The sequence below is a fragment of the Aspergillus luchuensis genome, chromosome 2 (genome assembly GCF_016861625.1).
Source record: "Aspergillus luchuensis IFO 4308 DNA, chromosome 2, nearly complete sequence".
In the NCBI taxonomy this organism is placed as follows: domain Eukaryota; kingdom Fungi; phylum Ascomycota; class Eurotiomycetes; order Eurotiales; family Aspergillaceae; genus Aspergillus; species Aspergillus luchuensis.
Window position 1 is genome coordinate 4,601,821 of NC_054850.1, and position 24,804 is coordinate 4,626,624.

At 51.3% G+C, this 24,804-nt stretch overlaps 9 protein-coding genes across 9 annotated transcripts; 3 read left to right on the top strand and 6 right to left on the bottom strand.

The window, feature by feature from the left end:
- Positions 1–383: 383 nt before the first annotated feature.
- Positions 384–2,494, bottom strand: ATG20 (PX and BAR domain-containing protein; the record flags this gene model as incomplete). The annotated part of the gene is made up of 5 exons (XM_041686325.1): positions 384–479; positions 528–1,688; positions 1,740–2,006; positions 2,061–2,341; positions 2,404–2,494. The coding sequence occupies 5 exons, from the start codon at positions 2,492–2,494 to the stop codon at positions 384–386; spliced, it is 1,896 nt and encodes a 631-aa protein (XP_041540320.1).
- A 298-nt stretch (positions 2,495–2,792) lies between these two features.
- Positions 2,793–3,611, bottom strand: AKAW2_21495A (uncharacterized protein; the record flags this gene model as incomplete). Its single annotated transcript, XM_041686326.1, has 1 exon — positions 2,793–3,611. One exon carries the CDS (start codon positions 3,609–3,611, stop codon positions 2,793–2,795), a length of 819 nt encoding a protein of 272 aa, XP_041540321.1.
- Positions 3,612–3,917: 306 nt separating this feature from the next.
- AKAW2_21496A (THADA/TRM732 family protein) lies at positions 3,918–9,302 on the bottom strand (the record flags this gene model as incomplete). The annotated part of the gene is made up of 10 exons (XM_041686327.1): positions 3,918–4,739; positions 4,791–5,413; positions 5,458–5,598; positions 5,649–6,166; positions 6,214–6,524; positions 6,572–6,800; positions 6,848–7,084; positions 7,132–8,077; positions 8,126–9,051; positions 9,142–9,302. 10 exons carry the CDS (start codon positions 9,300–9,302, stop codon positions 3,918–3,920), a joined length of 4,914 nt encoding a protein of 1,637 aa, XP_041540322.1.
- Positions 9,303–9,839: 537 nt separating this feature from the next.
- On the top strand, positions 9,840–10,522 carry TIM23 (protein transporter TIM23; the record flags this gene model as incomplete). Its single annotated transcript, XM_041686328.1, has 2 exons — positions 9,840–10,424; positions 10,499–10,522. The coding sequence occupies 2 exons, from the start codon at positions 9,840–9,842 to the stop codon at positions 10,520–10,522; spliced, it is 609 nt and encodes a 202-aa protein (XP_041540323.1).
- A 609-nt stretch (positions 10,523–11,131) lies between these two features.
- Positions 11,132–13,814, bottom strand: AKAW2_21498A (ankyrin repeat domain-containing protein; the record flags this gene model as incomplete). The annotated part of the gene is made up of 2 exons (XM_041686329.1): positions 11,132–13,650; positions 13,724–13,814. 2 exons carry the CDS (start codon positions 13,812–13,814, stop codon positions 11,132–11,134), a joined length of 2,610 nt encoding a protein of 869 aa, XP_041540324.1.
- A 1,122-nt stretch (positions 13,815–14,936) lies between these two features.
- AKAW2_21499S (uncharacterized protein) lies at positions 14,937–15,719 on the top strand (the record flags this gene model as incomplete). Its single annotated transcript, XM_041686330.1, has 3 exons — positions 14,937–15,297; positions 15,367–15,566; positions 15,618–15,719. The coding sequence occupies 3 exons, from the start codon at positions 14,937–14,939 to the stop codon at positions 15,717–15,719; spliced, it is 663 nt and encodes a 220-aa protein (XP_041540325.1).
- A 317-nt stretch (positions 15,720–16,036) lies between these two features.
- On the bottom strand, positions 16,037–17,343 carry AKAW2_21500A (NADH:flavin oxidoreductase/NADH oxidase; the record flags this gene model as incomplete). The annotated part of the gene is made up of 2 exons (XM_041686331.1): positions 16,037–17,125; positions 17,179–17,343. The coding sequence occupies 2 exons, from the start codon at positions 17,341–17,343 to the stop codon at positions 16,037–16,039; spliced, it is 1,254 nt and encodes a 417-aa protein (XP_041540326.1).
- Positions 17,344–18,897: 1,554 nt separating this feature from the next.
- On the bottom strand, positions 18,898–19,386 carry AKAW2_21501A (uncharacterized protein; the record flags this gene model as incomplete). The annotated part of the gene is made up of 1 exon (XM_041686332.1): positions 18,898–19,386. One exon carries the CDS (start codon positions 19,384–19,386, stop codon positions 18,898–18,900), a length of 489 nt encoding a protein of 162 aa, XP_041540327.1.
- Positions 19,387–21,908: 2,522 nt separating this feature from the next.
- On the top strand, positions 21,909–22,860 carry AKAW2_21502S (uncharacterized protein; the record flags this gene model as incomplete). Its single annotated transcript, XM_041686333.1, has 4 exons — positions 21,909–22,147; positions 22,214–22,484; positions 22,553–22,620; positions 22,701–22,860. The coding sequence occupies 4 exons, from the start codon at positions 21,909–21,911 to the stop codon at positions 22,858–22,860; spliced, it is 738 nt and encodes a 245-aa protein (XP_041540328.1).
- Positions 22,861–24,804: the final 1,944 nt, after the last annotated feature.

The window sequence follows — 24,804 nt, forward strand, 5'->3', positions numbered from 1 at the left end:
GTTCAATAAATATCAGGAAGAATTGGCCCGTCCGTTCGGCGATGATCGTCGATCCGCCCCCAGTAAGACAACGGGCCAATCAGCGGGACGGCATGTGATGCCGTCTCAGCTAAAGTGAGGTGCGAGGATCACCATTGCTTGGTGGTTACACATCTACATTGACTACGTTCGGTAGCTACGATTATTGCTTTTGAATTATGGATATGGTGGATCATGGCAGTTCAAGTAGCCGGAACATCATTATACGCATCAATAGCATACAGGGTACTGGAATCAACGCATGTCTTATCCAGCTCATAGCCGACATCACAATTGGCAGCTGGAAGTCATGCTAAGCACAAACCAACGCCCTCGCTCCATACCCTTGGCAATAGATAGATATCCTACCTCACTACAATCTTATCCACCTCATCTTTCGCCTCCGTCCACGTCTCCAGGTTCTTGCGTGCCCAATCCAGATGGCATCGTGCATATGCAACCTATCCAGTCAGCTTGATTTCCGCGAGAAAACAGTAGTGTGAACTTACCATGTACCGCCGGAGATCCATCTCCTTGTCCTTCTGGAACCGCTTCAGATCCTGCAACACTCCCGCACTGGCATCCTTGACATCCTTCTCGGACACCCCAAGAGCCTGCTCCAACTGCACCAAACTCTCTTTCGTCTTGCCGATCTGGTCGCGGCGGGTCCGCTCCGGATCAACATCCACAAAGCCGTGCACCGCGTGGCTGATCCGACCGAAGATCTTGTTCGCCACAAATGTCCCACTCGATGTCTTGCGATGCGCCGGGCTTGCACCGCCAAAGTCCGGACGCCGCTGTGCTGCCGGAGGTGGATGGGAGTTGATGGAATCGCCGTGCGTAGGAGGGAATTCCGAGTCGACTGATGCACCGTCTTCAGAACCAGCTGGACGGGCCTCGCCCTCGGAGCCTCCTGGCGCGCTGACGGCCGACGATGCGGACAGAGACCGCTGCGTTCTCGTGGCCCCACCTGGAGGCGAAGTCCGATTGAGGTACTGCTCAATGCGTTTCGCTTCCATCTCACTGCGCTCCAAAGAGTCGAGCAGCGTCTTCTTCTTAGCCAGCTCGTCTCGCGTCATCTCTTCCTGCACCCGCTTGAGGACCCGATAGCGCAGAACACTGCGCACAACGCTGGCAAACTGGGCGCTTTCCCTCATCGGTTCCGCGAAGCTGGCACTCAGTTGCGACGACAGCTCCTCCGTCTCAATGTAGGAAGTATCAGCGGCTTGGCCGACCCGTTCGATGGCTGCTGCGACGGTCGGCGATGGCTCCGACAGGGAAAATCCGTTATACCGTGCTCCCAGCTCCATCAAATCCGCTGACAAGGACGATAGGTGGGCCAACGTGCGACGATTGACCTTTTCAATGTTCCCTTGCAAAAGTAGCTCCAACTCACGTGTAGACGCCTCGAAATTGATAAAGTATGGGTCAAGTTCCTTTTCACTCAGCTTCCGTGACTCTGGTGGGAAGCGACCGAGAACATCAGGCCCAGGCGTTTCTGGAGCGGGAGCAGGAGCAGGCGCAGCGCTGCCTGCAGACTTGAGCTTCGCGGATGATGATGGGACTGGGAGCCAGGCATGAGCGGGGGTGGGATTGGCGGGGTCAAGCGGAGGAGCCTTGAGATTATTCTTCGGCACAGACGATGCAGGATGGGAGTGTAGGACCTCGCTCTGGATGAAGTCAGTATACCACAGCTAGAGTCGAGCTATCATCACACCTACCCAGCTAACGTTGGGATCCAAAAACCGCCACCAAACTCCATCCTCACGAACCTCCTTCATCCGGCGACAACGATTCAAGAAGACGGCCAGCATGCGTTTGCGGAGGTCGATTATGGCGGTGTCTTCCTTAGCCTTGGTGGGCTTGGCGGCATAATCGGCCATGGTATGTTTCTCGGGAATAGGCGGGATGACGAGGGTGGGATGAAGGTTGACGAGGGTTTGTCGCAGTGACGCGAACTCGGAATACCGTCTGCGGACCTCCAGATCCTAGAAACAATTAGCACAAGTGCTGACGCAGCTTCGATTATCAATCTGACATACTCCAGTGCGTATTGTGTACACAATGAAGCTGCCGCCGCCCTCGTGGTTCTTCCCAGCGTCTGTGATGAGGATCGGCATCTCCGGGTTTTCGTAGAGAATCTGCTCTATCCGACTATCATATACACTCTTGCGAAGATAGCCATGGCCAGCAGGTTGGGCAGCATAGTCTGGAGCGTTGTCTTCGTCACTGAGGTCCTGTTGCTGTGAGAGGAAGTCCGGGGGATTGTCGGTGGATGATCGGCTGGAAGGAGAGGGAGGGGTATATTCGCGGTCATAGAGAGCTGCAGAAGTTAGAAAATACAGCTGAATAATTGATGGCTGGAGATGGAGATTGACAGCTTACTGGGAGAAAGGGTGGCCGAATGCAGCGACTCGGAGAGATGCGCCTCGTTATCGAATGCGCCGTACGGGTTGTTATCCTCGTCGTTCCACATGGCGTCGGGGGGCTGATAGAGCAGCCTAGATACTGAGAGAGTGGGTGTGACAGATCAAATCATGAATCAGACAGGAGTATTAGAAAGCAGAGGCTAAGTTCACGGGACTAAGGGACAGAAACAGGGAGGACAGGAGGAGGGAATGAGCTGGGGAATCCCGAAGGCATCGCCGGCTCTCTCGCGGGGATCAACGTCACCGCCTCGGGCGGCCGGCAGCGACCATCTCCGTCGCCTTAAATAGAACTATCAATACTACACTCCACTCCCACTTTACTCAACTTATTCCACAGCTGTCCTCCTACCATCCACCCTCTGGTTCTGCAGGCTCCTCGTGTGTCTCCTCATTCGCCTGCTGCAATGCCGCTGTCAACGCATTAGGATCCACTCCTCCGTGCTGCTGCTGCTGGTAACCTTGCGTATCATAGGCGCCCCCTCTATTAGAAGCAGGCTTGCTCTCAGCTTGCCAGCTCTTCTTTGAACCGCGCTTGACACCGCCAGACGCAACAAATGGCGGATCGGGTGGTAGTGCCCATTCCTTATCTGAAGCCGCCTTACTAGGAGGTTGAGCTTGAGGTTCAGCCTCCCACTCGTCCCGCGACGGAGGCTTAGTCGGTACTTTAGCAGCCGGAGTCGGAGCAGCAGGCGTCCCATGCTTACTGGGAGTACGCTTGCTACCACGGGATGGAGGTGCAGGGCCCCATTCCTCCGGCGTTGGGGTTTTGTTGCTACGTGCTGGAGGTACAGAAGGCCACTCCTGCCTCGACGGCTGATTGTCATGACGGACTGAATTACCACCGTGAGCGGGTGGGAGAGGTTGGGGTGGCGGAGGTGGAGTTGGAGGTGGTGGTGGTCGCCGTGGCGGCGCAGGAGTCTTCTGTCTGCTGGGTTGAGTCGGCGTTCCTCCGCCTTCTTGCCATTTTCTCTTTGCGCCTCGCTCTGTGAGCTCTGTCTTCTTGACGGTGGTCTCGCGTTGGCCCGTCCGAGATCTCTGGAAGCGGTCGTTGTGGTAGCCGGCACGGAGGCTGTGTCGCCACCAGAGTGTACAGAGACAGACCACGACTGCGATGAAGAGGACCATGGCGGCCAGGACCACCACGATTACAACGTTAGGTGACATGCTTCGTTAGACTAACGAAGGGTGTAAGTAGTGTTGTGGCTTGTAGGGAGATGGACTCATGCCTTCACTGGTCATGTCAATCTCGAACTATGGAAGGTAAGAGTAGACGACGCGTCGCACCAACATACGGCGGTGGTATCCAGAGGTGTAAGTGGCAGATGAGCGTGAACAAGTCGCCCGATGCCCATACCAGTGAATGCATTGTCTACTAATGTAGTGATTGTTTGCAGCCAAGAAGAAACCGTCTAATTCTAGTAACGTAACGTAAATTCATCTCTATACTTTTCTCTATCCAAATTTCATCGATCATGACAACTCCAAAGCAGCCTGTATCCGTGAGACCCAATCATCATGCAACAAAGACGCCTCGCCAGAAGCAAGCAGCGCCTGAAGCTTCCCCTTCAACAAAGCAACCTGTTCCTGACTCAAAAGTCTCGACGCCGCAGAATCCTTCGAGATCACAGCACCCGCGACACTGAAAACCCGCACGCCCAGAGTGAACGTCTCAGGCTTCGAGGCCCAGCCCAGAAGCCCATCCTTTTCGGTTTCCTTCGCAAGAATCTCCTCAAGTGCGGTCAGTCCATTTGACACCCAGTTGAAGAGTGCGTCGAGCGAGCCCTCATCGTAGGAAGATTCGCTCAGCTGACGCAACCTCGTGGACCAAACGTCTACTTCGCGGACCTCGTCGATGAAGAGGTTCTGCTTCTCTTCTTCAAAGAGAATGGTGCTTTCCTTTCGGAGCTCAGAAAGACGGCCGAGGAAGGAAACGAACTTAGGGGTGGCGCTGCTGAGTCTGGGCTCCTGGTCGGCAATGTATGCCATGGTTCGCTGGCAGAGGATGCGTGAGCTGGCGTAGTTCTCGGCAATGAACCTCGAGAGGAGCTCGCTTGCGTTCAGAGGAGATAGCGCAACTGCCTTTGTTGGAGAGACAGAGGAGCATGACAGGACCCAGGACGCGGTGGATGCGGCAAGATCGCGCAGTTCCTCATCATCGTCGTTGAGCATGTCGTAGAGAACCAGGTAGATCTCCAGCAAGACACTGTCGGTGCGAGGGGAGCTGCCAGCAGGGCGCAGGATGCGCGCGAACGCCGTGACGGATGATACGGCAGCCAAGCGCGTAGTGAATTCCTGTGAGGTGTTAGCAGGGCTTTTCATAACGTAGAAATGCGTTGGACTTACTGTCTCCTCTTGCATGGCGGACTGGAGCCGTGTGGCCCATTCCAGGATGTCCAACTCTGAGCTCTGGCCACCGGAGATCGTCTTCAGGGCAAGAAGACATCCCTCAAGAACCAATTCGGCGTCCGATCGGTCCCTGTTCCATATGTGCTCGGTAGAAGCGTGCTTGAGGTGCTTTTCCAAGGATTCCCATGAAAGGTCGATTTGAAAGACAGTGTCATTGTGGAAGTCGAGGACAAACGACAGAGCAGATGCCAGGCATGTGATCGCCACTGCTTTGACTTCCTCTGGATAAGCGCCAAGGATAACGGTATAATAAAGGTCAATCAGAGCTCGTCTGTACTGGACTCGCTCGCCGAGGATCTCCTGGATGCGCTCCAACAACCATTGACCAGCATTGGGGTCGAAGCGCGAAATATCTCCAAGAAGTGGCTCAACTTCGGACAGTTTGTTCGTAATGAACATCTGCAAGACAGTAACCCACGAGATGGCCCGACGCAGAAGAGAGGGAGCGCGTGTGGTGCTCAGAGTCTTCCAAGAAGGATGCGAAGAATCGAACAAGAACTCCCGGATGGCGGAGAAAGAATAAGTTTCGGAGAGATAGTTAAGCGTCGAAGCCATTTGTCCTGCATCTGTTAGCGCGTGTCATCGCATATTGAGTTTGACTTACCCTCTGCTCCCGATTCTATGCACTTTTCGATGACATCGCCAAGAACCTCCAACAGAATACTGGCCACGAACGGAGACTCTGCGAACGGGAAGGATGCTGCAAAGACGTCTTTCAGGGTCGACAATACCTCATCAACGTGCTCTGGGGAATGTTAGCAAGGACAAACCACCGCCTGTGGGTTACGAACATACCATTCCAGAAAGAGAGAGAGCTCGAGGCATATCTCCTAAGAGAGTATTTGATGCAAAGGGCTTCTCCGTGGAGATAGTCCTGGGTCTTCGTGTCTCTCTTGTCATCCAACAATGCCTTGATGCTGGTCAGGACATCCGAACGGTTCAGCAACGAAGCATACACTCGGGCTGCATGTTCTCTGATACCCCACACTGGACTCTTGAACTGTTCTCTGACAAGTCCACGGAGCACATCGTCATCAACTCCGGTGACGTTAGGGACCTTCTCCGCGATGAGCTCCAAGGCCGGGAAAACACGCTCTGTAACCATAGCGTTATCGCCATCATCAGCGTTGCTCTGGTCCGACGGGCTGAGAAGGGTCGGCAGGAGTTCAAACAGGCCAGGATACTTCTGGAAGGAGACTCTAGCACCTGGTTCTGAGCCTGAAGCTCCACCGAATCCTAGTCCAGTACCAGTGCGGCACATGCGCGTCAACAACGCACGGAACAGCATCAGTCCGGAGTTACGGAGTGCCCATCTAGAATGATTAGCATGGAGAAAGGCGTGGTTGGAGATAGCACTTACATAGGCGACCCCAGCCGTTCAGCCGAGAGCCTCAAGGCAGGCATAATGAAAGGCTCCGTGTGGGGACCAAGCTTGTTGTTGGTGAAGATGTCTTTCAGACAGTTCATTGCATGCACTTGTGGCAACGGTACGTCTTGTCTCGACTTATCATGTTCCGCGGGAAGATAGGAGATTTCATGCAGCTCATTGATGACGGTCTGGAAGAGCGGACCGCCAGGCTTTGATGAAAGGATACCCACAATCAAAGCTGGCAGACCAGCTGAGCGACGTGTAAGCTTCGAAGCGGACTCGAAGATGATTTTCTTCGCTTCCTGTATAATGGTGAGCTTTGATCGTTCAGTCAAGATGGTCTCCTTACCTGGTACCACCGACTGGGCAGGGCGGATATTTCTTCGCTGGCTGACTGGCCGCACCGCTGACAGCAAGTAGCAAATGTCTGAGACACAGTGGAGAAGGCACCTCTGTGCCGGAGTTCAGCAAGTTGGATGAAGCTGAGTGTTCCAATTTTCTCAAAGTGCTCGACCGTCAAGCCAGAGTCGCCTTGCGGACCGTACGTTTTGTTGGATAGTGAGGCATGCAGGAGAAGACTACAAAGTTAGTAAGAACATCCGATCCAGCGCAAGACGCAACTCACCTTGATTCGCGAAGAGCACGCCATGAGTAAGACAAGATATCTTTAGGGCCGACACCAAGCTCCTCAATGGGCTCATCCGTATGGCCTTCAGGCGAGTCGATGCAAAGAACAGGCTTAACCTCGTTCCAAATCTTGTCGCAAACTTGCACAATCCTGAGATGGATAGCCTTCCAATTGTCATATGAAGATTCCTTGCTGGACACAAACGAATAGAAATTGGGGGTCGCAATGATGTACCTAGTTTCTGTTAGCTCCACGGCAGGTTTATGAAGCGTTGGAATTACCTCAGAGCGGATACATATCCATGCAGAGGCGCGTCACGCATAGAAGAGTTGAACAGGCCGCCGGCGAGGGAGAGCTTTTGCTCCAACTTCTTCAGAAGGGTATCGACAACCATGGACTTGTTCTCCCACCAGCGTGCAGCGTCACTTGCACCATCCACGGCGGCTGCGCGGAAGAGGATGTGGTATAGACGGGCAACGGTGTCTGCAAAGTCGGCTCTGCTGGTGTTGCTTGCCAGTTGTTCGGCTTTTGCGAGACCTTCAATGATTTGTGGCACGCCAGCTTGCTTGTCGTTGTCGAATAGAACCTCCCGTGGGAAGAGGTTCAGAATGTAAAGCGAAGTAGCGCGTACCTCCTCGAATGGATCAAGCAGAAGATCAACCAGCAGTCTCAGCAAAGTAGGCTCAAATACCTCCACGTTGCAGAGCCACTTTGTCTTAACACCGTCTGTCGGATTGAGTCGAGAATCGAGACCGGATTGAAGGAGAAGTATCAAGGTCTTCAGCGCGGAAACGTGGCGTGGGTAAGAAGCCGTGGGGCGCAGGTCCGCCTTCAAGAAATCCACGTACTGTTGCATACACGCCCGAGTGGTGGTGTCGTTCCGAGCAAGCTTAGGCTGCTGCTTTTTGTTCGCTGGGGCTTTCTGCTCAGTCAGGCCGTCCTGATCCTCCAAGAGGCCTCCCTTGAGTCGGATTATCAATTTGCGAATCAGACTCAAAATCTCGCCTCTTGAGTAGGAGTCCGACTCAGTGTGCATAGAAGGTAGTCCGCTGAGGATGGCGTTCATTGTTGCTGAAGACAATGGCCTTGTCGTGGAGGGCGCAGTGATCAGCAGGGAGAGTGTCGCGATTCTGATAGTGATATCGCGGTGGAAGAGGAACTGGCCGATGGTTTCGCTCTTCAAGACAATAACATTTTCGTCGTTGGCCCCAGCCTTGGGGATATAATCTGGCGAAGGTAAGTCCATTGCTCGGCCCACTATACAGCGCTACTTACGATCTTCGTGAATAAGCCCGATTTTCTTGGCGATTTGCAACGAAGCAAATAATAGCATGAACTCCGCCAGCGGGGCATCGCTCATATCGCCAGCCAGAAGACTGCTCAGGGGTAGCCGCTCAATGAACAACTTGAAGCCAGCCGGATCAGTCGCGAACGACGGCTGGAGAACATAGTTGGACATATACTCCAGGTTGTCCAGGTTGCGCAACGACACATGGCGAACGGGCGCCACCCAAACAGACTTCAAGTCCTGAGCGTCAGGCGAAGCCTTGACTCTCTGGAGAAATGCCGCCAAAGTGTCACCTGAAGAGGCAGCAAGCTCCGCTTTAGTAGCGCGAGCCAGCATTCCCAGGACCAGAATCTGAGCTGCTATTTGGTACGTCTCTCTCCCAGAACCCTTCTCAAGATACTGGGAGAAATCGATAGACAGAGCTTTGCAGTCCTCTTTGAAAAGCGCCGTCCACTGTTCGTAGTGATCCACAAGCCATTGGTCCGTCAGTGAGACCAGCTCTAACGGCGTGATGGCACTCTTGCGCAGCAGCATCTCTAGCGAGGCGAAAGAAGCCTTCAGTCGAGCGCGAGGCTCGCCAAGGACAATGCTAGGGATCGTAGCCTCAACGATCTTCTGGCGGAGTGCGGACCTATCAATCTCTTGACGAGTCTTGGCCAAAAGGGCAACCAGCGACTCCAGCACCTGCTTCATCGGCTTAGGCTTGACATCCTTGTACCGGGTCATGAAGACCTCGAATACAGATAGCCAAGTCTCATCAGAACGGGCTAGCTGCCTCGTTCCCTCACAGGTGGAGGTTCGTGCAGCGTCCAAAAAGGCACTGATTGCATTACACGCAGCAGTAGTGTGCGGATGAGAAAGAGAAGCCGTGGAATATGTCTTCAGTAGCGACTGGAAGACTCGGCTCACTTTCCTTTGGGAATAGTCAGAATAGATTCATATTGAAAACCACTTGCGCACACAACAGACAGCTTGATAAGCAAATGTTTGGAAACACTCTTACTCAATGTCTTCACAAGAATTGGTGAACTTCACCAGCGGGCCCTTCCCAATGCGCACAAGGGTCTCCTCGGGCAAAAGTTCTATATTCCGCGATACTTGCTCCATTTCTGATAGTGGGAGCCCGGCATCCCCGGGGGGGCCAGACGCAGGATTACCGACCATACTTTTAGTATTCTTACAAGTACAGCATGGCAACCTTCAACGAGTGGGTTCAGATATCAACGATTTACAACAGAAAAGAAAAAAAACCCAAGCACGAGCCCGCCCCCGCGTTTCCAACCGCGACTTTTGCCTCTTGTGGATTTTCGAGAGCGGGTCTCCGAATCGGGTTAGCGCCGGGACAACAATAATCCCTATAAGCTCGGCCCAAACGGGAAATGTTCGATAAACTGCCGGCCCGGAAATTCTGGCAGAAAGCTGGACCAAGTCACGGGGCTGAAGTTTTTGTTTCTCGGCCTGGAATTATTACTGTCACCTTCTTTGCTCCGACGAAACCGCGCAGTCACCAGAACCTCAATTCCAATCCCTCCTCAAGCTCTCGGATTGTTCGCCAGTGTTCTGATCTCCTCCTCTTTTCCTTTTCCTTTTTCTCCTTTCCCTTTTCTCTCTCTATTCTCCTATCTGTATTCATATTCTCCATAACCTGTTTAATAAATTCACCCACACCTTCCCGCCAATTCAACCACCTCACTATCCAACATGTCGAACATCTGGGACTCCATCACCGGTCGCAAACAATCCAAGGGCTCCGAGGCCACCGCATCAGCACCAGATGCTACCAGCTTCCTAGCCGATCTTCCCGACCCCTCTCAGCTCCATCCCCTCGCCGGCCTGAACCAAGATACCCTCGACTACATCACCCTCGAAGACTCCGCGCTCGACCAAACACCCGGATCGCGCTCTGTGCTGCCCTCCCGTGGATGGTCCGATGATCTCTGCTATGGAACAGGAACGACTTACCTTGCTGGTTTGACTCTCGGTGGTGCCTGGGGTCTGGCGGAGGGACTGAAGAAGACGCCCGTCACCGCTCCGCCGAAGATCCGCCTCAACGGTGCTCTCAACTCCATTACGAGACGAGGACCTTTCCTCGGTAACTCGGCTGGTGTGGTCGCGATGGTCTACAACGGGTTTAACTCCGGTCTGGGCTACGCGAGGGGTAAGCACGATGCTGCTAACAGCATTGTGGCGGGTGCGTTGAGTGGAATGGTCTTCAAGAGCACGAGGGGTCTTAAGCCTATGGTGATTTCGGGTGGTATCGTTGCTGGTATTGCTGGTGGTTGGACTGTAAGTCTACTCCTGCCCCCTTTATTTGATTATTTCCTCCATGAACATATGAGTAACATGTTATGTCTCAACAGGTCCTGAGCAAGGCTCTCCTGTAAACGCCAACAGCCGCCAATTCCCTCACAACTGTATTTTAGCCCTCGACTCGATACCTCGACCCGAGTCAATCCACCTGATCCGTCCACGCGTTTCGGAATCCCCATATGATTGTATGGTATATGGCCTCTTCACCAAAGACGGAGTAAAGGAACATCAGCCCTGCCTGATGTCCCCCACTCCGTTTTGTTTTGTTTTCTCGCTGTATTAGAACGGTTTCTCCTTATACTTTTATCCTCGTCGTCTCACACGCACACACACATCTTCCCTCTGGCGTACAAAGCATCGTTTGTCGCATTACTTTACAGTCCATGGGTTCGGAACCGGCATGGCAATGGGTTTTTATTCGTTACTTTTTTTATTAGTGTCTATCTTCTGTACATATAGCGTGAGTTCTCCTATGGGGCGGTTGCGGGTTAGTCTTTTTCTTTGCTCGGCGAACCAGAAAGAAATCAGCCAGTATTGCAAAGCAGGAGTGCTAGCTTCAGCTATCCTCAAGTTGAAACCTTAATGTGAAATTAGGGAGTAACAAATGAACAACAACTACCAATTCAACCTACCTACCTACCATCCCAGTGACAGACAGCACAACAGCATGGACAGATTACCTTTTAAAAGAACCCGTACATCCCCCCGTGTCCATTTCCATTCCCACTCCCACCGCCAGACTCTAACAACCTCACCACCCCCCCAAACCCCAACCCCTTCACCTCCTCCACCAACTTAACCCCGGACCTCCTCCCCAAATCCACCTTCACCCCGACCTCCATCACCAGCAACCTCACCACCCCCTCATGTCCATTCCTCGCCGCAACCCTCAACGCCGTCATCCTCCTCACATCCATATGCTCAACATCCACATCCCCACCCCCAAGCCGGAACAACTCCCTCGCTACCTCCGTATGGCCCCGTTCCGCTGCAGCGATCAACGGCGTGCGGAGATACCGGTCCGGCACATCGGGATACACCCCGCTTAAGAGAAGAAGTCGCACCATCTCCAGATGGTTGTTCTCCGCTGCGTGGACAAGCGGCGGTGCACCCACTGTCCCCCCAGCTATCTGGGGTCGTAAGTGCGGGTTTGTGGCTGGGTGTGCGAGGAGGGCTTTCGCTATGGCTATGTGGCCGTGCTTCGCGGCGTGGGCGAGAGGTGTGTCGCCGTTGGCGTCGGGGAGGTTGGGGTTTATGTCTGGGTGGTGGAGGAGGTGGTGCATTAGGGGAAGGTTGTTGGTTATCGTAGTGAGGATTAGGGGGGTGTATTGGTTCTCGGGTGACGGGGATGGGGATGGGTGGTTTATGTCCACGAAGGGATGGGAGAGGAGAAGGTCTGCGGCGATGAGCTTGTTCTGTACGATGGCAAGACATAAGGGTGTTGTGCCCTTGTGATCTGGGAGTTGGGGGGAGATGGTTGGGGTTTCGAGGAGCCAGATGATGGCTTGGGTGGATTTGTGGAGGATGGCGCAGTGGAGGGGGGTGAGGCCTTGGGTGTTTTGCAGGTTGGGGTTTATGGTGGTGATGGAGAGGAGGGATTCGAGGGCGAAAGTGGTGTTGGTGATGCAGGCGAGGTGGAGGGCTGTTGCGCCGGTGGTGTTTTGGGTGTTGAGGTGGTGGTCGGTGCTGTGGTTGAGGGCGGTATGGAAGACGGTGTCGTTGTTCTTGATGATGGCCTGCATTAGCAGTGTTGTGTTGCTGCTGTCGGTGATGTCGTAGCGGGTTCGGGTGTCTTGCATGAGTAGGTGGATGATGTGGTGGTTGTTGTGCAGGACGGCGAGCATGAGAGGCGTGCGGCCTTGGGTGTCTGTGTGATTGGGGTCCGTGAAGGGGTAGGTGAGGAGGAGGTTTAGGATGTCTATGCGATTCTTGGTGACTGCTATGTGGAGGGATGCTTGGCCGTTGCTGTCTAGGATGTGTGGATCGATGTGATGTCCGTTGTTTAGCAGTGTTCTGACTATGTCTGTCTGGCCGTGGGAGACTGCTATATTCAGGAGGTATTGAGACTGGTCCGGGGTGAAAAGGGAAATGTCACGTCTGCATTGCAGTAAGCTCACTACATCTGCGTGGTTGTTGTCTGCTGCTGCGAAGATTGGAGGGAGCCCTTGTGCATAGCGATTGACGTCGATATCAGGGCGCTTCAAGAGCATTCGGACAATACGGGCTTTGCCCTGGCTAGCAGCGACCATCAGTGGTGCGGGGATGTTGCCATTGCGTCCGGTGTCATTCAGCTTGACTTTGCTGATCTGGAGAAGGAGACGAACGACTGACTCGTGGCCTCCCTGGATGGCAGCTAACAAAGGCGATATATCATGACAGTCAGGGACACTGGGATCAATCAGCCCGGATTGGAGCAACAACTCGACTACATCTGCTCTACCACTTCTTGCAGCCAGGAACATTGCGGTCCTCTGCATAGGAGCAAGGATATTTGGCTTGGCCTTGTGCGCCAAGAGCATCCTCACCACTCGATCATGTCCTGCTGCAGCTGCTGCATTGAACGCACTTCCGAATGGACCATAGGTAGACGTAGTCTGAGAAATCTGGACTCGCAAACCCGGATCAGCCATCAACATCGTGTGGATGAACTGATCAGACCCTCTGTAGGCTGCAAGCTGGAATGTGTCTCCGAAGGCGCCATCCCGTTTTCTCCTATTGACGCCGCGTAAGATGAGCTCTTTGGCTAGGACGGTGTCGTTGTTGTACGCTGCAGCGTGCAAGGCGGCCCCGAGAAAAGGATGGCTTGTATTGGCATGTATGCCCTGATCCAGGGCCGATATAACAATACTCTGTAAGCCCATCCAAGCTGCCAGAAGGAAGGGAATGCAGTTGTTGTCTTTGTCCCAGGATTCTATCCAAGACATCACGGCGGTCCTGTAGTTCTGGAGCACCCACTCTCGACCGTTATACGTGGTCAGGGCGACGCTGATGGCTCTCAAGCAACGGCCCATGGTGCATTTCTTGCGATCATGCTCACTTGCACATGTTCTCATGTAGTCTCGGATCTTAGTAACCTGGGACTTGAGTGCTGTATCCTGGTTCATATATTCAAGTAGAATCCGGGACAACAGACGATTGCTGATGCGCTTGTCCACTGTAGTGATATAGAGAAGGTTCACCACGATAACCTCATTCAGATAACCTATACACAAATTGCCTTAGTATCTCGAGTCCAGCCAGTATTGACCAGACTGTGCAGGAAAGACAAAGCATACGGCAAACCATCCTCAGCGACAACAATTCCTCCAGACTGAGATAGCGCAGGAACTCTAGGACCACGTCCACGCAGAGATCCGCCAGACCCATGATTACTGAGATCTTTGCAAGCCTTCAGCGAGGCACAAGCTGGACAGAGGAGAAATCAATACTCCATAGCTATTTATATCCTCCGTAGGCATGCAGGAGTAAAATGGGTGGCTGTCAGATGAAACATGCCAAGAATGGAGATCAAACCGGGGAACTGCAGAGTTGTAGCTGGCTCAGCTGAATAGGATAGAAGGTTTAGATATGGTGTCGCTCACTATGGTAAAACTGCAATGTAGATCAAAAGCTGCTAGTAAGACGAAAAAATTGTTGGTGTTGTAGCTTGGTTGTGTTGTGGTGATGGCGGACCGTAACTTAGTCTACATTGATATGGAATCTGTTGGTATGGGTGCGGAATTCGTGCTTCACATCCCACACCACTATAAGGCATGGGTTTCACCTACTTGACAATGCAGCATGGGGTGTGCCTAGCCTCTGGACAAATTAGAAACCAAATATAGATCAACTATGAGGTTCGTCCACCGGATCTACTAGTTCATACATATATATTTTTGCTGTTTTGGTAGCTCGGGACGTCCCGAACGCGAGGGGTTCGGGAACCATGAAGTTGGTATGTTGAGTCCAGCAGATTCCTGAGTCTGAAAAGATCATAAGTCGAGCGGGGTCGTAGAAGGGTAGCATCTATTATGAGAAATTGAAACATAGCACGCAATCAAACCTGCCCAGTCCGCAAGATGGTCCTCAGAAGATTGAGTTCGGTCAAGAATTAGGGTTTACATCAAAGCCAGCAAGATTATCGGAAAATTTAGTTTTCCGACAGTAGAAGGTGACCATACATGGTGTCGCGGTTGATAGAAAGTAGAGTGACAGATTGTGGTCTATCTTGCTCAGGTACATTTCGTGCTTGTTGAATCAGAACCTCGAAGTTCATTTGAATGGCATTATTGGTCAATCTCATGCCGTGTCCACCTCAGCAATCTCAAAGTCTCGTTCATGAGTGGACCCAGCCTTCAGCTGAACAACATACCACTAGCCGAGCGCCAATCTATCCCCTCTTCAGACCTGGTGCTACTAACTACTTAGTGCGTACATCATCCATCAAGTTCCCCCTCCAGCCACATTATCCCTCTCTAACAGAACATCAAGGAGACCACAACAACCGGAATGTCTACTTCGGGCCTACTCTATGCAGCCTCAAGGCTCAATTCTCCCTCGCGAATATCGTCAGATGTCTTTAACACCTGGTATAATGACATCCATGTGCGTGATGTCCTCAAGACCTCGGGAATCAACTCCGCAGCCCGCTATGAAACGGCTGCAGTGCCCCAAGACAGTTCCCCATGGACGTTCCTTGCTCTCTACCCCGTCCCAGACCTCGAGTTTCTGAAGACAGAGGAGTTTTCGAGCATCCCCGTGACTAGTGATGTTCTGCCGGGGCCGACACACAGTTGTATGGATATAGCGCATTTCGATATCAGGCGATACCGCGAGGTCGGGATACGAGAAGACTCAGATATGCCATCAGGTGAGACTTATAAGATAAGTGAAGAGAAGGGCAAAAGCTGATTCACTCCTGTGATGTTGGATGTGTTAGGTCCGATGTCTCATCTCCTTACTGTGGAGTTTGACTTGCCTTCACACATTGACAAAGCCGATGACCAGGCTGTGATGGATTGGTTCTGTGGGATATATAGTAGTAATGGCGCGCCTCAGCGGGTGGCCATTCATGAGGTCTTCCAGGCTATGTTGTTCCCGGATGGGAAACCAGCAGAGCCGCCGCGTTACTTGGCTTTGGTAAGCCGTAGTTTCCTAGCTTTCGCCTTCATTCTGACTGATAGATGATAGTTGGAACTTAACGGTGACGACAATGTGTACGACGAAGCTATCAAGAAGATCCAATTGGTCGCAAATGTTGGCCAGTGGAAAGTGCACAAGGTCTTTGACTGAGTATCATTCACTTGCTGAAGAGTCCACTCAGAGGGTGATATATTCGTATATCTTCTTTTTGAACGTACTATGGCCGTATCGTTCTTGGAGTTTCTTGCGTTCTATACCAGGATAGCTCGTCATGTTCTTGAGTAGATAAAGATTTTCTATATGCATAGATATCACAGGATCCCAACTACACGGTCATGTCTCATCTACAAGAGTCCATCAATGTAGAACATCAATGCCGAGGGAAGCGGGTGTAGCTAATCAAAACAATGTGTATGTCGGCTCGCTTCTTCTGTATCTTGCAAAGATGAATCCTCAACCTTTTCCCATCATAGTGAGGACTTATAGACCGACGGATCGACAAATGGCGTTCCTCCCCGTTTGGAGAATCCCCAGCGAATCTGGCCCGGCATAGCAATCTCAACATCAAGGTGCTGCGCAAAGGTCCACACCAATCCAGGATCTTTCTGAAATCCACGCCCCACAAGAATGACATCTAGTCCTTCTTCTTCGAGCAACCGATTTGCCAGCCTTCCATCCTTGATATGGCCAACCGTCGCAACAAGCATCCTTTCCCCGACCGCCTTCTTAACCGCAATGCCAAACGGTGCCTGAAACCCAGGCCCAGATTTGACTTTTTGACTCGAATGTAGACCGCCAGAAGAAACATCAATCAGATCGATAGCTCCTTGAGCGACCAACGCTTCAGCAAACTTCACCGCATCCTGCAAGCCCCAGGTTTCTTCCAAATCACTATCCAGCCAATCCGACGCCGAAAGACGCAGGAAAACAGGCACATGCTTACCCACCGTATCACGAGTCAACTGGGCAATCTCCAGCGGCAATCGCATCCGGTTCTCTAAGGAACCACCATACTCATCCGTCCGCTTGTTCGCGTAAGGGGTCAAAAACGAGGCAAGCAGATATCCATGCGCATTATGAATTTCAATGAAATCCGCCCCGGCCACAAGGGCCCGTTTCGCGGCGGCAGCCCACGCTTCCTTGAATTCGCGGATGTCGTCCTTGCTCATAGCTTGCGGTTTCGGAAATGTCTCGCTGAAGGGTACATCACTGGGTCCTTTGACATTATCGGGCCATCCACCGACATTTTCTGTTGCCACATTGCCATGGTTCATCATCCAAGGTGCAGTAGTACTCGCTTTCCGACCTGCGTGCGCAAGCTGGATGCCGATTTTCTGGCCTTGACTATGCGCGAACTCGATGACTCGGGCTATCGGTGCGATTTGGGAGTCTTTCCATAGCCCGACATCCTGCGGTGAGATGCGACCTTCCGGTTGGACAGCAGTGGCCTCGATCATGATAAGACCTGGGCCTCGCTGGGCTATACCGCCCAGGTGGGCGAGGTGGTAGTCTGTCATGTGGCCATCCTGGGCGGAATACTGGCACATTGGGGATACCTAGAGCAATCATTGTCAACAGGCCGTTATCTTGGTGGTGGTTGAACTATTACCCCAAGACGATTTTGAAATGTTAATCCTCGAATGGTAATCGGCTGGAAGAGCTTGGGTATCGCCTTTCCACTGGTCTGCGGGTTCGCTGCTGTCCCTGCTGGGGTTTGTTGTGCTGGGGTAAAGTAGGAAATGCCCTTTGCGGGCTCGATCTTGATGTCCTTCATTCTTCTTTCTTCTGCTGATATTTTCGACTCTTTCTGTTGCTGTGAGGGGCTGGTCACTCAATTAATAGTAGGAATTGACATATGCTTGCGTCACATTCTTCAACAACAGTAAGAGAAAACTCCGTTCCCCAACCCCCTCCCCCGAGCTCACATTAGCCCCATTTGCATCCTAGGCCTGCCCGGTGCGGGGTTGATCGACAATCTGTAATCCTACATCCTGAACCAACAACCTCGGGATATTGTGGTGCTTTCTCTTTTTTCCAATTGAACAGATACCATGCGGAGATATATAGTCTCTACTACATACCTTGTGGAACGACAGAACCTCGGCAGTAGACTGTGCGGAAATGCCGAGTCATCGGGTCTCGAGTATATACTATACTATAATGAGTAACAAAAGTAAAAGCTGATAGATTGCAGGAGAAGTAAAGACGAATAAGTGGTCTATGGGTATACCAAATACGCATATTCGTCAATTGTACGTCTTCTATTCACGAGTAGTCTAAGTAAGCCCAGCACTCACTGGTAGAATGTAACACACATAACCTACTGGGGTTACTCAGGATTACTCTGAATCAATCAAATGCTACATACTCTTCTCAGTAACAGGCTAGTATACGCTTACCGCAACTTGTAGCTGCATTGTTCAATGGAAGGGGAAGATACACTCATGTATTAAGCATTCTTGACTGATAACTCATAATGTGTCGGCTTTTCGCACGAGTCATCGTTAGATCTGACAAACTGCATTAGAACGTAATATTAGTGTGTTCTCCTTTTAACAGAATCGGTGACTCTGAATAGTTCACATCTTTATCCTTAGCAGCCTTTTATAAGTGTTGTTTGAATCACACCTTTCCAATGCTGAGATAATATGTTTCTGGCATGCCGACCAGGGGTTGTTGCCTGTTGCAGATAAATGCACGTGATATGAAGCCGACGGAGTAATATCTATGCCTAAGGCAGTGTGTCCTCAACTAGGTTGATCCAGAGCATATTTCATAACTTTTAATTAGTGGTAACTTGGTCATGTTAGGCATGAGTTGATTGTGACTCCGCCATGACTTTTGTATAGAGAGATAGCTGAAAGGAAATGACTACAGGAACCCTTAATCCCTAAATTCCGAGATAGTATAGGCATTGGGAGGTCCTGAAGTACACTACTAGTACCTCTTTTGGATTCGTATAGTGCAAGTTGCTGGGGCGGCTTTAGATCTACGCTAGATGTGTACTATCAATGCGTATCTGAAATATTCATCACTAGGCTAGATTGGATTGCGCACTGCATGACAAGGTACAAGGTACAATGGATGAAGTGAAGAAAGCATCAATAGCAGTATCTAATACAAACAAACAAATGAAAGATCAAAGTAATGCTAAGAAGGACGGACTTCCGCTAGCAAAATGGTTCGAATCAAGACGATATTTTCCCCAAGTTACTGTACGAGCCTGCTCTGCTCTGTTCTGCTCTATACAAAACAATATCCATCCAACCCACCTAATCTAAACCCCCGTATCAAACTACCCCTTAATCCAATCCCATTAATCTCTTTCTTACAACAAGAAACCCGCAGTCGACCCAAAGAACAACAGCGCCAACACACCCACACTCTTCTTCGTAACCGCCACACCAGCACCACTAGTCGACGAAGCCGTGGAGCCACTGGAAGTGCTGGACCCAGTGCTAGACGAGCCACCGGTAGCCGTAGCAGTCGAGACGATAGTGCCAGCGCCAGTGGTAGGAACGCTACCGGTAGCAGTAGCGTTGGCGTTAGTGTTACACCAGACCTCACCGGCCTCGGAGGCCTTGATGAGACATTCGGCCAGGGTACCGACGGTCTGGTCCTGAGCCAGACAGTAGTAGTCGCAGCTGTCGTAGGAGACGATGGAGGCGGAGCCACAGCAGCTGCTCATGATGGCGGAGTTGTTGTTGCGCATGGGCATGGCGCAGGCGGCATCTTTGACGGGGATGTCGTAGAGCTTGTTGATGCAGGTGGAGGAGGCGGAGGCGGCGGTGCCGGTTGAGGTGGTGGTCACGGACATGGTGATGGTATTAGTGAGTGGATTTGGTGAAGATAGATAGTGGTATTAAGATTGAAGAACGAGTGTGAGAATGGTAAATTCTTTTCTTGTATGGATCTGAGCCACTGGAATAGATGGGATATGGAGAAGTAGAAGCCACAAAGGGTCAGGTCACTCACTACTTATAACTGTTTGGTACTACTAGTACTCGCTATGGGTCTTCTTTAATGTCAGTGCCTGGTACCTAACTTAGAAGCGACCCGGAAAGGGCTAGCCATGGGTTGGTTGGTTACAGACATGGCTGTAGGTTCACCGCTACGGCTCGCCCCTGATCCCTCTGTCTATCTATCTCCACTTGAGACCCTCAGCCTCCCTCAGTCCCATGTCCTTTCTTCTAATTATGGGGCCTCGCTAGACCGGATCGAGCCCTACGGGCTGCGCTGCATCCCTGAGGGTCAGCGCTACCGGATGGCGAAGTGCATATGGCTGGACTATGATTAAGGGTACATGATTAGAACTACGAAGTGAGACTATGAATAGCTGACTTCTTTTCTTAATCTCTTTTCCTAAACGACATCGACTAAGGATACTGGATGACGCGTGCAGTAGATAGCATGATACTGCGATATACTTAGTTCTGCTTGGCATTGTAGAGGATATACCGAATCAGAAGCACAACGGACTGAGACAAAGTGGAGGCCATTGATCCTGTCCACTCTGGAGGGAGCAGGAATGGGGCGTTATGGGGGCACTGGGGATGAAGTCACTTCCATGTTGCGTCCAGAGCGGTACCTTGCCCTGGTCTATATTGCTTTTCTATTATACTGCAGCTGCATATTCAGCGAATGATTGGGCTACTCGTGGTGACTTCCATATGGTGCCAGGCTATGCATCAACTGCAATGATGGATATCATGTCACAGTCGGAGAAAGACGATACATCAAAGTACATGATGCATGCATGGCCCAGGCAGCAAGCAGGTACAACGCACTCCGTACAGAGTCATCATCCATAACTCACCAGTCGGAAACAAGCGGTTCGTCCCATCGGGAGGGAGGCGAAGAGGAATGAAATTTTCGGATGCCAGCCTTGGCAGGTAGGCTTATGGGTGTCCAGTTAAGGTGTGAGGATATAACTTTTCCCTGGAGTTGTGAGATCGCCCGTATAGTCTTGCGATCTATTCGCAGTCCGGTGGCGTCGCTTAACTGTTCGCGACGGATAGCCAAGAAATCTCCAAATCTCCGCTGGCATCGCCAAAGTTGCCTGCAATAATTGTCACCCGTGGAAGAGAGACAACACAGCCATCGTTGGGGAGTTTTGTTCTCTTGAAAATCTTTAAATAGGCCCTTCTATAGATAGGTGGTGAGTGGGAGAGCGGGTCAGCCGGTAAAGAATTCTGGACGGTGGTGTTGTTGTGGAGAGCCCGGGTAAAGACTATTCAGGGCTGTCCATCTCCACAGCTCCCACAGGGCGACTGCTTGCTCTGCAGTTTCAACTTGAAGGTTCAATCAATTATCGAAAGTGGACTTTGAATGATAAGCACGAGTCAGAGACAATTGGCTCATAATTCGCAGAAAGAGAAACAATAGGGAAAGGGAGTCTTCCTCCTGCACGTAGCAGTACAAAGCGCAAGCATGTTGCACAAGGCATTTTAGAAGGCCCGAGCCTCCCAGCTCAAGGTTACTCAACATCTGACTGTCCATTCATACCGATCGTTGATTTGAGATTCGATGCAGGATTCAGATAGACTGCCAGAATCAGCCAACTGTCTCGATCAGGAGGCACGAATGCCTGCGCCACAGTATCAACCAAAATCACCAACTAGTCTACCTCAAGTGAAGAGCAGATATAATCCTAACTCACCCACATAAATTCTTAGGAGAAAATAAACCCAACGGGAATGCAGTAAATAGCATCGACTTCAGGGCACCGCAACTCCCAACCCAGGCTTAAGCTTTAGGGTCCCCACTTGGGAAGATCAACAGCAGAAGATCAGCTCCATTCCGGGAAAAGCCCCTTGGGAAACAAACAATCACCCCAATGAGGTAGTCAGTTACTTAGTTAGTTACCTGCACAAGTGCGCCCTTGCCAATGGATTCTTCATCAAGACAAGACTAAGTTACTAGTTATGATCTTCCCGTCATCCGGACCAGCAATCATTCTTCTACCCAGCCAATTTAAAGCATCATTTATGAATAATCAGTCTGACCATAACCCGATCAAATCGTCATCTCCGGTGTGACGTTAATCCTCAGCTCAACTGATCACAAGTAATGACTAGCTTCACTAGCCGATCGCAGACCTGGAAGCACGCAAAAGCAACGATCAACTAGAGGCAATAGTCCCATCTGAAGAGGGTGGAGAAAAAGAATCACATTGATTAGTATGGAAGAAATGGACAATTTCTACTCCGTAATGTACATAAAGACCCCTGCTTCAAGTTAGAGCAACATTTCACTTTCAGATCAGCGAGTCTATTCAACCCATTGCATCCCTACCTTTGTTTTTCGCTTTCTTTTTGTTACCCCTGCAGCACAACGACAATGTTCAAATACTCGCTTGCATGCCTGGCACTCCTGGCAACCGGATGTCTCTCGACCACAACCACTAGCAGACCAGGCTATTCACGGAATATCACCTCGACCGTTACCGACCCGTCGTTTAGTTTCGGGAAACATTATGCCGTGCTTAATCTAGATCTTATCGATGGGTTGGTGGCCAATGTGAATACGACCAGGTCCGGGCAGTTGTGGATTGATAATGTCGCGAACTGGATTGATGCGTATGTATTGCTTGATCTTGAAGAACTGCGGATACATTATACGGAGTACTTATGTCGGTCGTAAAGTGTGCACAAGCAGGACCCTCCCCCCCTGAGTATCTTTACTCGCATCTTCTTCTCCAACACCTACCGTCCTGAACTCGGCAACGCTCCCTTCGCCAGCGCGGTGACTAGCCTCGGCAACGCCACGGCTTCGAGTCCCGATAGTCAGATCTATTCGGCATTCAAGACCCTGGATAACTATGATGTGGTGCTGCAGAAGGCGCGGTACTATGCTGGTGCGGGGAATCAGCTGGAGGAGATCCTCAGTTCTCAGAAGATAGATACTGTGATTTTGGTAGGTGATGCCATGCGACGGAGTGGAAGTCAAGTCAACAGATTTGCTGATCAATATGTAACTGGTAGTCCGGGATCCGTACTTCGGGAGTAGTGCTTAGCACTGCATTTCGTCTGTTGGATATGAACTACAATGTGTAAGCCATCATCACGAAACAAGACTGACCACAAGAAAAGATAGTGCACTGCTAACGCATCGGGTGCTTCATGATGACAGCTACGTTATCTCGAACAATACGATCGAGACCCCTTCGTCATATGCTGCCCTGAATCAGAAGGTTATCTTAGAGGGCATACTTCCCGAACTGCCGGTCAATGTAATCAGTATCGAGCAGGCCATTGGGGCTCTCAACCGCTCTGGACCAGCTGTGTATTAGCTGGCAGGCCGGACAGTCTGATGGAAACGATGATACAACGCCCAAACATATGGTTATGATGGACAGTGGTTACGGACTATGATTGATCTAGTTATGATAGATAAACTATACTGAATGGTAACCTTTCGAAGCACATGAGTGGTTGGGAAAGTTTGTCCCAGCGACAGCAAGGACAAAAGTTCCAACTGTATGCGTCCGACCAGTGAACGCAAATAATCATGCATCTGGAAAGCGAGCATGGGTGGCGCCTGCATGCAATAGCACAGGGAGCAGGTTGCCCTGGTGCCACACCGTGCATGAATCCCGGGTCTCGCAGGTCGGCGGCTGCAGCGCACATACTTGAGACATTGAGGGCGCCAACAAATATTAATCTGTATGGAACCGGAGATAAAGATGGACTGTGTTGGGTAGAAGTAGTTTGGAAATCCTCCCCAACCAATGTTTTAGTCGAGAACAAAGCATTCCATTGAGACGGTCGCCAACAATTGCCAGAAGGCGCAAACGCTGACATGCCGCATGGGCGGTGCTGGTCGCTCACGGATCCGAGCCACCGTCAAAACAGTGAGTGGCCGGGACCCTCGCCGGACGGGTTCGGAGTTGACCCGGTCGCAATCACCAAGCCGACCCGGACAAAGACAGGGGTGGAATGATAACATCAAATACCATCGCCTATTATTATACCAGGATGAAAGGTGAAGGGGGATAATTCCATGCCCGGAAACTTTACGGAGTACTGCGTGAGCAGCCCGTAGTCAGCAATCGGGTCGATGAAGCGCAGCAAGGCGTGGGGTGCCAAGACTCGAGGGCGCGCGAGAAAAGATTGACGAGAGAAGCCCGAGGACCGGGAAATCTTCAGAGTTCAGACAGGCTTGTGGATTTGGCGAAGACCAAGTCCGCCGTTCGTCCTGAGTCAGTCATGACAGCTGAGCGCCTGGTTCGGGGAGACTTGGCAGTTGTCGGTGCGTTTTCTTAGCCCATCAGTGGCTGTTTCCATGTTCCACATCCGAAACAAATTCGACCAAAACCTGAGGAATGATGAAATTCGGATAGCTTACGTAGGATGGGTGGCACAGCGCGTCGATCCGTTCACCTCAAACCTTGAAATGGGAAGCAAAAGAGGAGGCCAACCAAAGATTGGCAGCAGAAGAATGGATACGGCCCAATTTCGATGGAAGGGACGCCAGACGAGCTAGTGCACGCGCTACAGTAGCGTGGTCGGCGATGTGCACAGTGCGTCAAATGATCGCGAGCAGATAGGAAATTAACGAGATTAAGCTGATGGCCCTAATTGCGTTGGAACCAGAATTGCTCCCTGGATGGAGTTTTTGTTGCTATTATGGGAATTTTGGTGGGAAACTCAACCAGGTTTGGGATTTCAAACACCGGCGCATCCAGACCTCTCTGGGTCAACAAGAGGAGTACGTAGTTTGCGAGGGTATATTCGACGTCCAGAACTAGGACTAGTGTTGAAGAGGTAAATAAGAGCGAAGTATACTGGCCATTGTACGAAGTATGTAGGTATTTCTCTGTACAATGGAGTTCGGAGGCCGAATGGATAGATCCTGTGAGGTGGAGGGAGCGGACGAACCGTACGCCTTGGCTGGGCAGTAAGTGGGAATGGGAATATTTCTCTGAACTCGCTAAGTAACCAAGTAAATATTAGAGGTTCCGCTTCGGCCGTGGAGTTATATCGCGATCAGCTACGATCGCCACAAGTTGGTGTGACAGGTAATTCCACGATCCGATGATTGTCGCGACACCTCCCGCATTCTGCGAGGAACTTTTCTTTTTGGGAAGTCGTGGTGCCTCAACCCTGCCTCATTGGGCAACCACGATTGGCACATTTTGGGTTAGAAAGCGATGGCTGGTGGCTGTTAAGGGGAGAAAGCAGAAGGGAAAGAGTAAAAGCGTGGGAAAGAGAGGCGCAAGGTTCGCAATGGCAGA